The sequence below is a fragment of the Dendrobates tinctorius genome, unplaced genomic scaffold (genome assembly GCF_039654945.1).
Source record: "Dendrobates tinctorius isolate UK_male_01 unplaced genomic scaffold, ASM3965494v1 ptg000159l, whole genome shotgun sequence".
NCBI lineage: Eukaryota > Metazoa > Chordata > Amphibia > Anura > Dendrobatidae > Dendrobates > Dendrobates tinctorius.
In genome coordinates, this window is record NW_027361826.1 from 8,997,350 (window position 1) to 9,009,957 (window position 12,608).

Below are 12,608 nucleotides of genomic sequence, written 5' to 3' on the forward strand. Positions count from 1 at the left end.
CAGTGCTGTGGAATCATAGTGGAGATGAATCTGTGCTGCACTTTATGTACATGCTCATTAGTGACCAGTGCTGTGGAGTCGTAGTGGAGATGAATCTGTGCTACACTTTATGTACATGCTCAGTAGTGACCAGCGCTGTGGAGTTGTAGTGGAGATGAATATGTGCTGCACTTTATGTACATGCTCAGTAGTGACCAGTGCTGTGGAGTCGTAGTGGAGATGAATATGTGCTGCACTTTATGTACATGCTCAGTAGTGACCAGTGCTGTGGGGTCATAGTGGAGATGAATCTGTGCTGCACTTTATGCACATGCTCAGTAGTGACCAGCACTGTGGGGTCGTAGTGGAGATGAATCTGTGCTGCACTTTATGTACATGCTCAGTAGTGACCAGCGCTGTGGAGTCATAGATGAGATGAATCTGTGCTGCACTTTATGTACATGCTCAGTAGTGACCAGCGCTGTGGAGTTGTAGTGGAGATGAATCTATGCTGCACTTTATGTCCATGCTCAGTAGTGACCAGTGCTGTGGAGTCGTAGTGGAGATGAATATGTGCTGCACTTTATGTACATGCTCAGTAGTGACCAGTGCTGTGGAGTCGTAGTGGAGATGAATATGTGCTGCACTTTATGTACATGCTCAGTAGTGACCAGTGCTGTGGAATCATAGTGGAGATGAATATGTGCTGCACTTTATGTACATGCTCAGTAGTGACCAGTGCTGTGGAGTCATAGTGGAGAGGAATCTGTGCTGCACTTTATGTACATGCTCAGTAGTGGCCAGTGCTGTGGAATCATAGTGGAGATGAATCTGTGCTGCACTTTATGTACATGCTCATTAGTGACCAGTGCTGTGGAGTCGTAGTGGAGATGAATCTGTGCTACACTTTATGTACATGCTCAGTAGTGACCAGCGCTGTGGAGTTGTAGTGGAGATGAATATGTGCTGCACTTTATGTACATGCTCAGTAGTGACCAGTGCTGTGGAGTCGTAGTGGAGATGAATATGTGCTGCACTTTATGTACATGCTCAGTAGTGACCAGTGCTGTGGGGTCGTAGTGGAGATGAATCTGTGCTGCACTTTATGCACATGCTCAGTAGTGACCAGCGCTGTGGGGTCGTAGTGGAGATGAATCTGTGCTGCACTTTATGTACATGCTCAGTAGTGACCAGTGCTGTGGAGTCATAGATGAGATGAATCTGTGCTGCACTTTATGTACATGCTCAGTAGTGACCAGCGCTGTGGAGTTGTAGTGGAGATGAATCTGTGCTGCACTTTATGTACATGCTCAGTAGTGACCAGTGCTGTGGGATCGTAGTGGAGATGAATCTGTGCTGCACTTTATGCACATGCTCAGTAGTGACCAGTGCTGTGGGATCGTAGTGGAGATGAATCTGTGCTACACTTTATGCACATGCTCAGTAGTGACCAGCGCTGTGGGGTCGTAGTAGAGATGAATCTGTGCTGCACTTTATGTACATGCTCATTAGTGACCAGTGCTGTGGAGTCGTAGTGGAGATGAATCTGTGCTACACTTTATGTACATGCTCAGTAGTGACCAGCGCTGTGGAGTTGTAGTGGAGATGAATATGTGCTGCACTTTATGTACATGCTCAGTAGTGACCAGTGCTGTGGAGTCGTAGTGGAGATGAATATGTGCTGCACTTTATGTACATGCTCAGTAGTGACCAGTGCTGTGGGGTCGTAGTGGAGATGAATCTGTGCTGCACTTTATGCACATGCTCAGTAGTGACCAGCGCTGTGGGGTCGTAGTGGAGATGAATCTGTGCTGCACTTTATGTACATGCTCAGTAGTGACCAGTGCTGTGGAGTCATAGATGAGATGAATCTGTGCTGCACTTTATGTACATGCTCAGTAGTGACCAGCGCTGTGGAGTTGTAGTGGAGATGAATCTGTGCTGCACTTTATGTACATGCTCAGTAGTGACCAGTGCTGTGGGATCGTAGTGGAGATGAATCTGTGCTGCACTTTATGCACATGCTCAGTAGTGACCAGCGCTGTGGGGTCGTAGTAGAGATGAATCTGTGCTGCACTTTATGTACATGCTCAGTAGTGACCAGTGCTGTGGAGTCGTAGTGGAGATGAATCTGTGCTGCACTTTATGTACATGCTCAGTAGTGACCAGTGCTGTGGGGTCGTACTGGAGATTAATCTGTGCTGCATTTTATCCATATGCTCAGTAGTGACCAGTGCTGTGGAGTCAGAGATGAGATGAATCTGTGCTGCACTTTATGCACATGCTCAGTAGTGACCAGTGCTGTGGAGTCGTAGTGGAGATGAATCTGTGCTGCACTTTATGTACATGCTCAGCAGTGAGCCAGTGCTGTGGAGTGGAGTCATGGAGTCGGAGTTGGAGTCGGAAGTTAGGGAAATTGAGGATTCGGAGTAGTTTGGCTCACTGACTCCACAGCCCGGTTTTCTGGTGACACCGGCAAAAAATGTTATTGATCAACAGGGATCACAGTTGTCGGTCCCCGACTGACATTAGATAAGTATATAATATAATGTAATGTTACAGCATTATTTTCACCTACCTTTGGTCCAGTTTTTTCCATATATCCTTCCTTTAAAAAATTCTGAGGCAAACGACTTAAAATCTAGGTATTAAGAAATATACAGGAAATTTCACATGCTAACAGTTACATCAGATCACCTCTAAACAAAGAGTTGCATCAGATTATCTCTAAGTAATAATCCATGACTATTGTGCAAGGCTTGAGGAGCCACCAGTCTATACGACTCCTTGGGTGGGGTGTGAGGGTATGTTGTGCGGATAGGAATCATAAATCTCTGCAGGACTGAGAGCTGAAACACTGCATTCTTCAAAACTATAAGACCATGTGCACAATGTATCTTGTGGCCACTTTTATAAAGTTGTTTGAGAATATAGACACATGTATCCCCCCACCCAGACCTGATCCCATACCTTACACCTGCTTACCTCTTTATCATTTGCTGTGGGAAATGCAACTTTCATGTAGTGAAATTGAGCAGCTCGGATGGCATTAAACCAGCGGACGATTTCCTAGGATAAAAATAGTCAAAAAGCTTCTTAAGTCCAAAGTTACTTAATCTCCCCAGCATTAAGTATGAACTGCAATCTGCAACACGTATTGTAACCAATGGGTTAGTCTGCAGAAGAGTCACAGAAGCAGCAAACAGCTTCCACGCAGTGTCATTATGTTTCCCCAAAAAGGTGCAGTTAAATTACACTTTTTTAGTTATTTGTTCTTTTTAATACATACATGCAGATGATACATGCTCTTTTTCATAATCAGTTTTTTTCTGACTGTTGATTTATTTTATTTTCTCAAAATTATTATGGAACAGTCATTTTGCCTGAGATGCTGCTGGCCTCATTTAGAGACCTGCCTAATAGCAGTAACATGGGCAGGGACATACAGTGGGGAAAAAAAGTATTTAGTCAGTCAGCAATAGTGCAAGTTCCACCACTTAAAAAGATGAGAGGCGTCTGTAATTTACATCATAGGTAGACCTCAACTATGGGAGGCAAACTGAGAAAAAAAAATCCAGAAAATCACATTGTCTGTTTTTTTTTCATTTTATTTGCATATTATGGTGGAAAATAAGTATTTGGTCAGAAACAAAATTTCATCTCAATACTTTGTGATATATCCTTTGTTGGCAATGACAGAGGTCAAACGTTTTCTGTAAGTCTTCACAAGGTTGCCACACACTGTTGTTGGTATGTTGGCCCATTCCTCCATGCAGATCTTCTCTAGAGCAGTGATGTTTTTGGCTTTTCGCTTGGCAACACGGACTTTCAACTCCCTCCAAAGGTTTTCTATAGGGTTGAGATCTGGAGACTGGCTAGGCCACTCCAGGACCTTGAAATGCTTCTTACTAAGCCACTCCTTCGTTGCCCTGGCGGTGTGCTTTGGATCATTGTCATGTTGAAAGACCCAGCCACGTTTCATCTTCAATGCCCTTGCTGATGGAAGGAGGTTTGCACTCAAAATCTCACGATACATGGCCCCATTCATTCTTTCATGTACCCGGATCAGTCGTCCTGACCCCTTTGCAGAGAAACAGCCCCAAAGCATGATGTTTCCACCACCATGCTTTACAGTAGGTATGGTGTTTGATGGATGCAACTCAGTATTCTTTTTTCTCCAAACACGACAAGTTGTGTTTCTACCAAACAGTTCCAGTTTGGTTTCATCAGACCATAGGACATTCTCCCAAAACTCCTCTGGATCATCCAAATGCTCTCTAGCAAACTTCAGACGGGCCCGGACATGTACAGGCTTAAGCAGTGGGACACGTCTGGCACTGCAGGATCTGAGTCCATGGTGGCGTAGTGTGTTACTTATGGTAGGCCTTGTTACATTGGTCCCAGCTCTCTGCAGTTCATTCACTAGGTCCCCCCGCGTGGATCTGGGATTTTTGCTCACCGTTCTTGTGATCATTCTGACCCCACGGGGTGGGATTTTGCGTGGAGCACCAGATCGAGGGAGATTATCAGTGGTCTTGTATGTCTTCCATTTTCTAATTATTGCTCCCACAGTTGATTTCTTCACTCCAAGTTGGTTGGCTATTGCAGATTCAGTCTTCCCAGCCTGGTGCAGGGCTACAATTTTGTTTCTGGTGTCCTTTGACAGCTCTTTGGTCTTCACCATAGTGGAGTTTGGAGTCAGACTGTTTGAGGGTGTGCACAGGTGTCTTTTGATACTGATAACAAGCTTAAACAGGTGCCATTACTACAGGTAATGAGTGGAGGAAAGAGGAGACTCTTAAAGAAGAAGTTACAGGTCTGTGAGAGCCAGAAATCTTGATTGCTTGTTTCTGACCAAATACTTATTTTCCACCATAATATGCAAATAAAATGAAAAAAATACAGACAATGTGATTTTCTGGATTTTTTTTTCTCAGTTTGTCTCCCATAGTTGAGGTCTACCTATGATGTAAATTACAGACGCCTCTCATCTTTTTAAGTGGTGGAACTTGCACTATTGCTGACTGACTAAATACTTTTTTTCCCCACTGTATATAGAAATCATGTGGCCCCACCCATAGCAGTAGTTCTAATTGCCCCACCACACAAAAAAAGAATATTCAGCGAGGTCACAGAAGAGCGTATCTCACAGCTCTGCAGCCCTTACAATGTAATTGTCCTACTATTGAAGCCCCTAGATTCCCCTTTCAGTGACCCCATGATGTATGATGCCAATGAATGTGCCCCCCAAACTCAGTATGATATGCCCACAGTGAATTCCTCCACAGTACCCTCGACACGCAGAGTATGATAACCCTACTGTACCTCCCCGGCAAAGTATGATGACCCTAACACAGCCCTCCATATAGTTTAATAGCCCCAACACAGTCCATTGTCCTCCATACATTATAATGAGTCCAGCATAGTCCTCCATACAAACTAATGGGCCCAACATAGTCCTCCATGTAGTATAATGGACCCCACATAGTTTTCCATACAGTATAATGGGTCCCACATATTCCTCCACACAGTATAATTGGCCCAACATAGTCCTGTCTTCAGTGTTTGGTGTGAGGCGCTGCTCATCTCAGCGCAGCAGGTGCCATGTAGTGACGTCATCAGGCCCGCTGTGCTGACATCAGATTTCAGATACTGAGGGAGAATGATGCAGGAGGGAGTGAACGTCCCCCTCTTTGATCATTGCTTTTAATTGTATTAGTATCCAGAATGCCGATACATTTGAATGTACGATAATGTGGCGCCCCTGAGGGTTCAGTCGCCACGGAGGTACTGCACCTCACCCAGAGGTGTGGTGTCCCACTTCTCAGGTAAGGCGGGGGCACCTGACAGCACGCTACACCTGCACCCAACACACACCCTAGAGCAGCAGGGCACCCTGGATGGACCCCTCGGGAGGAGGATCTCAACCCTGTCTGGGTAGTAAAGGGTGTTGGGAGGTGAGTGGAGCTTGAAGGCTGAGAGTGGGAGAGTAAAGTTAGAGTTAGAACAGTCATCACATAGAGGAAGAGGTGAAAAGAAGTGAGTGTGGAGCAGTTCCTGGTCAGAGGAGCTACTGGAAGGAAAGAGACAGAGGGAAGCTCCCTGTAAGAGGGAAGGGAACCTAGAGGCACGGCGCAGCGACAATACTGCCCGTGGGGCTCGTTCCATGCTGATGGACGTCGGGTGGAGGGATCAGGTCGCATTGGGGTACCGGCCCTTAGCCTAGTGGAGATATCATCGGACTCAACTAGCAAGCCGGAGGTAGAGGCACCTTTAGGTACCTTGGCCACAAGCTATAGTTATCTTCACTGGAAAGGCAGCCATAAGGGAGCAAGGGAACGCAGCGAGGATGTTACCCGACAAGGTCCGCGGCTGCTGGCCTGGGACACTGACTGTGAGGTGTTGGGAAGGAAGAGACAAGAAAGCAACACAGTGAGAAGGCCAGGAAAGGCACATACTGAAGGGGGTACTGGAAAGGTGTTCTCCATCTGCATGGCAGTTGACTGGGCCCCTTACCTGGAGGACGCAGCACCATGCGGGCATCTGTGCGCACCAGAACTGTGAGTAAAGCTTTGGAACTGCACCCCACTGTGTCCTTTGAATTCTTGCCTCAACACTCATTCAGCACTGCTACATCTACCATCACCAACAACAACATCTTTTCCATCACCACTGCCCTGGGACTTGTCAGGGTCCTGACAGCGCCGGCATACAGCCTCCGCTAAGCAGGGACTCACCCGTACCGTAGGGACCCCTGCGGACAAGAACAGCCAGACAATAAAGATGCACGGGACCTGAATGTAGAATATTAGAAAGCCGGCACAGGACCTACGGTCATGTGAACGGTCATGTGACTGCCAGGGGGCGGGGCTTAGCGTCCTGCTTTCAGAGGAGGAAGAAAACTCAGAGTCGGGCAAAGCAGAGGTCAGGCACAATACAGGCAAATGAGGTACAGGAGGGATAAACAGACGGGAGGTCAGACAAAGCCAAAGGTCATACACAAGATATCAATACAGTACCAGGGATGAGACAGAACAGACAGTCAGGGCCAAGCAGAGATCAAAAACCAAACGGACATAGAAGGTACCAAGCAGAATGCAAAGCAATATCCAGAGAACAGACCGAGTCATACACAGGGAATCAAGCAACCAGAACACAGCACTAACACACTCAGGGGTCACCACACAATGCCAAGGGTGAAAGTATAACTGACGGGGGATGGGAGCTTCCTGAGGCTATAAGAAGCCTCCCCAGAACCAATGAGAGGCCACCCTAATAGGTCCCAGGTGTGCAGGTGAGAGTCTGCACTGAGGTCAGAACATTAACCCCAGCAGTGCCAGTCACCCAGCACTGGTATCATGACAGTACCCCCCTCTCAACGGGGGGGCCTCTTGACCCCCAGGCTTGCCCGGGTACCTACCATGGAAAGCCTGATCCAGACGATCCGCATGCATCAACCGGGCCGGCACCCAGGACCTGTCCTCCGGCCCATACCCCTTCCAATGAACTAGGTACTGTACTGACCGCCGTACCAACCTAGAATGTACAATGTGACCAATTTCATATTCCAAATGTCCCTCAACCGAAACCGGAGGAGCAACGGACTCGGATTCTCCCCGGACTGCTTCAAACGGCTTCAGTAGAGATCTATGGAAGACGTTAGGGATCTTGAAAGAGGGTGGAAGGCACAGCCTGTACGCTACCGGGTTGATTTTTTCCACAATCGTGTACGGGCCAATGAATTTGGGGCCCAACTTGGCTGACGGAACCTTTAACTTAATGTTTCGCGTGGAGAGCCAAGCTTTCTCTCCCACCTGAAACATGGGACCAGGTGTTCGTTTCCTGTCCGCGAAAAACTTATACCTGCCTTGAGACCTAGATATACGCCGCTGGACTTCTGCCCATGTATCTTTTAACCGCTGAACAGAGTCCTCAGCCCCGGGGCACCCCGAATCCAGACGAGAAAACTCACCAAAATGAGGACTGAACCCAGAGTTGAAGAAGAAAGGGGACATACCAGTGGATTGACTCACCCGACTATTGAAGGCGAATTCAGCCAACGGCAGTATATCACACCAGTCATTCTGGAGCAGGGAAGGGGATAGAGTCAGAGTGACAGAGGTACGGGAAGAGCTTCTATGCACTAAAAGCACTTAAGCCTCATTTGCATAACAATTCAATCACTGATTTCTCAGTAATGGAGGAACAGACTGGCCATGTAAAGGTATTGCTGGACTTGTCTTTAAAAGAGCTACATGCACATATAAATAGTTTAGGGGGGTGAAATTCTGCTGACAGATTCTTTTCAATGGGGACAGGGGATAAAGGCGCCGACAGACACTTGCTTACCTAGCAGGATAACTAAAGGATTAGGTGTTTGAATTGGAACTATCCAACGCTTCTCTACCCTGACAGTGTCCATCGGTGAAGAATTGCAAGGCCTACATATACCGTAGATAAATGGATGGTCCAATATAAAATGTCAGGTTTGGTAAATTTTCCCTTAAGTTTCTAAAATATTATTAAAAACAAAGTCTATATCCCAGCTCCTCCCCACTTGTTGGCCTTCTTGGGCTGGTTGTACTGTTACCCGCACAAGAAACAGTTCTGCTTTACCTGCCCATCATGGTGGTACACAAATAAATTCCTTGCTCTGTTGTCTTTGACATATGTAATCTGTAAACCATGGCTGTGCTTCATCTTTTCTGGTTGAAAGGTGGCATTAATACTGTCAATTTTAATTACCGCTTTTGGTTCCTTTGCCTAAAACACAAAGAATAGTTGGGTTAAACAGTGAAAGTTGCACACATAGTTATTCTCTACATTAGCAGTGCCGTACCTATAGGGATCATGTTGGTCACAGATGTAAACAGGCTCCAAAAGCTCTAGGGGCCCACAATCCCTGCGTTGAACTGACTCCCGACAGTCTACAACTGATTCCCTTAACCCAAGAGACACAGCAATGAAGCTAAAAGCATGGCTGATGGCCTGTAACCATGAAATAGGCATTGTGCATCGGGAGAGCTTTGGAGAAAGCTGAGGTGGAAAATAATGGCCTAGCTGCCCAGTTTACAGTCATAATTCAGGCTCACCCACTGTGTTTTCCACCTTGTCAGTTACTTGCCCTAAGTCTTTGCCCTTTTTCCCAAGACCTATCACACCTGTAAAATAAAACTGGTCATCCCTGGTATCCTACTAGCTTCTTACATATATCTAACGGCAAAGAGATCCAGGAACCAGGGCATCAGAGGTCCTACTTTTAGTAACTTTATTAGTACAGAACAATCACAACGTTCCAGACACACAAGGCCCTTTTCAAGCCATAAAAACAGAGAGGTGTACATATCTCTCTTTTTTTTATGGCTAGAAAAAGGCCCTGCATGGCCGAAACATTGTGATTTTTCTGTACCAATAAAGTTACTAAAAGTAGGACCTCTGATGCCCTGGTTCCTGGATCTCTTTATACTGTCACAATCTTGTGGATTGTTGCACCAAGTGTGCATGGATGACAGAGTACATGCACTTCATGTACATATCTGATGGCAGAGACAACTAATAGGTATTTTCACATCACTTTTATGGGCTATGTTTAGCATTTATGTCAGGATAGCCACAATGTAACAAAATGGCATACATCATCCACTGGGATATACATTGTGTGGTGGCCAACTATACAGGAAAATGCAGCAGGCTATGCTCTCCTATACAATGGGAAAAAAGGTATACCGATGTATTCCAGCCTGGTGAACACTACTAAGGAGGCCATCATAACAGCATGGAGAAACTAAGCGGGCCCACATACATAGTGTGGGTGTTAGGGCTGGCGGAACGCACCAAATAATAAAATAATAGTAAGATGCGCTCGCAGCCCAGGGTCCACCGTGCAGAGGTGGTAAACTGCTGCTTAGTAATGGCAGATGTATATAGCGGTACACACCCGGTGTGAACAGGAGCAGACTCTGTTACATCACAGAGCCGCACTACCGTGGAACATAAATGCCAGAGCCTGTTAAAACACAGCACTCAGCAAGAGAGCACTCAGTAAATGGTCACAGGACTCAGCCCCAAGAACACAAGGTCTGAGTCCCTCTAGACCTACTGAGCGTGTGGCGTCGCACCTGCGGACGCCTCTAATGAACACTGACCACCGAGGAGTGCAGACTATGTGCACCGTGGCGTACAGACAAAGCCACCGGTGAATGCTGATGGCAGTCTCTGACGGCCTCTACCTGGACCTCAGCCTGGGCGCTAGCAGGCTAGGATACACAACACATGCGTACCAAGGGTAGGGGTTTCATAATGAGTCATTCACCAGAGACAATCATACATGCATACAACACTCACTCCACATGGTCTAATCTTTTTCTCTATTAGCGCACAGCCGTGCGGTCGTGCGATCCTTTTATAGTTGCAGCCTTCCGAGACCCTCCTGATGGCCCAACCCAAGCTGCAATAGGACCTAAGCATGTGCCCTCTGACCTCCAATGAGAGGTCGTGCCACGGCATGCTCAGTAGGAGAAAAGCAGGAGCGTCTGCTCGCAGCTGACTCATGCATGGTACAATAGCTGAGCCTGGAGTAGCAATCAGACGCCTAGCATTGGCCTGGGCAAGACGCTGGGACCGACGTCTCTGCTGAGCAGGAACCCCTGCGGCTGTAGAGGAATGGGAGACCACAGAGGACATGGCTCGAGACTCCCCCTGTGCAGTGGGAGAAACTCAACGCCTAACAGTAGGTTACTAAGGAATCCATCATACAGCATGTGGGTTACTAAGCGGACCCGCCTACAGAATGAAGGCTACTAAGGGGGCCTCCTACAGTGTGGTGACTACTAAGGGGGCCATGATACAGTGTAGGGGATAATAAGGGGTCCTCCTACAGAGTGAGGGCTTCTAGTGGAGCTATCATAGTGAGGGATATTAAGGGAAGCATCTTACAGAGTGTTAGCTACTAACTGGGCCAATATACTGTGTGGACTACTGTGGATGCCATCACACAATTTAGGGACTACTGTGGGGGCCATCATACAGTGTGAGGGCTACAGTGGGGACATCATACAGTGTGGGAGCCATTATACAATGTGGGGGCTACTAAGGGGCCATTATGCAGTGTGGGGGCTACTAAGGGGTCATTATGCAGTGTGGAGGCTACTGTGGGACCATCATACAATTGGAGGACTACTGTGGAGGCATCATATAGTTTTCGGGGCATTATACTGTCTATAGTGGAGCTGTAGGGACATCATATAGTATAGATGGAAACTGTGGGGACATGATACTGTGTATAAAGGAGTTGTGGTGATATATCGTGTTGAGGGGAGCTACACCAGGGAGGTCTCAGGGAACAATAGTAATGTTAAGTGGACACTTACTATTATAGGGGCAAGTAGGGTATTATGACTGTCAAGTGGCACACGGTACATTATTACTTTTTAGGGGCAAAATATGAGCACTGTTTTCTAGGGCACTTGCACGGGGCATTAATATATCCTAGAGGTTATTTTACCATCTAGAGGGCATAAAGAAGGCATTTTACGTTGTAAGGGGCCCAGTGGTGGGCATTACTATGTGGTGCAGTAAGAGGAGAACTATTTTTTCTACCACACAGCAGGTGCAGTAATAAGGACCCATATGGCAGCAGTGGCTCAATATTGAGGTACCAGCAGGATGAGGGGTTTGTGCAGGTTGGGAATAGGTGGGGACGGTGCAGGAAATGTCTGGGCCATATGGAAAAGACAGGAAAAGTGAGCGACTCCATCAAAAAGAACATCAGCTGTAAGTCACTATCTGTAACTGGTTCAGGACTGGTATCTGGCCTCTACCATTATAAGCTAACAATATGGCGGTAATATCAATGTTGATATTTTTATATTGATTTACTTTCAGTAGCAGCCGAGTCATCGGTGAGGTTCCCGTATGTCTATTATTAGGGTGCGCCACTATAGATGTAATCAGGGTTATGGCTGGGACCCGCTCAGATGTTTTGTCCTTCCCTGAGCTGAACCCCTGGTTACACTTCTGGTGTGAAGTATGGGTTTGTAAAAGAAAATTTGTCTAATTTCTAATTCTGATCAATCTGTTCTTATACATACGTACATCTGACTTTATAAAATATTTCAAGGTGCCATCCAACTCCGTCAGGACAAACTTTCTTGGTAAATACTGTCCATTATCTCTTCCTCTCTTGAATAGGATTCCTTCCTTCACTCCTGTAATGAAAACCATTTCTTCTGACATCTATTCATCAGACTACTTTCCACAGGCATGAGACTGGGGCTTCTTGGCGACTTTGGGCTCGACACCTGTCAGGCAACCAGAGTTTGCGAGGTGTCGCTGCTATATCGCAGTGCAATATACAGTAAGTGAATGGGATCGCATTGTGACCCCAAGGGTTCTGTGATGAGCATATCACTAAAATTCAGATGATGTTGGACTTCTCAAGACTCGCTTATCATGGTGGTAGTACCGTCAGGGCGACAAAGTGACCCTATTCACTTTTTTTGTTCTGTGATGTAGCAGCGACACATAGCAATCTTTAGCCGTGCTAAAATTGTAACACCCAAATTTGCTGAGTAGCCCCAGCCTAAAAGATTTTATTAAAGGGTTATTCCCACAATCACAGTTAACTGAAG

General features: G+C 46.6%; 1 protein-coding gene across 2 annotated transcripts in view; it reads right to left on the minus strand.

Moving 5' to 3' along the window:
- Positions 1 to 12,608, minus strand: part of LOC141052291 (arf-GAP with dual PH domain-containing protein 1-like) — a 75,590-nt gene that overhangs the window by 14,552 nt on the left and 48,430 nt on the right. For both annotated transcript variants that reach the window (XM_073549489.1, XM_073549490.1), the window contains 4 exons: positions 12,073 to 12,185; positions 8,596 to 8,742; positions 2,965 to 3,048; positions 2,558 to 2,620 (listed from right to left, as the gene is read on the minus strand). In XM_073549489.1, coding sequence (XP_073405590.1) covers positions 2,558 to 2,620; positions 2,965 to 3,048; positions 8,596 to 8,742; positions 12,073 to 12,185 — 407 coding nt within the window. The remainder of the gene's footprint in view (positions 1 to 2,557; positions 2,621 to 2,964; positions 3,049 to 8,595; positions 8,743 to 12,072; positions 12,186 to 12,608) is intronic.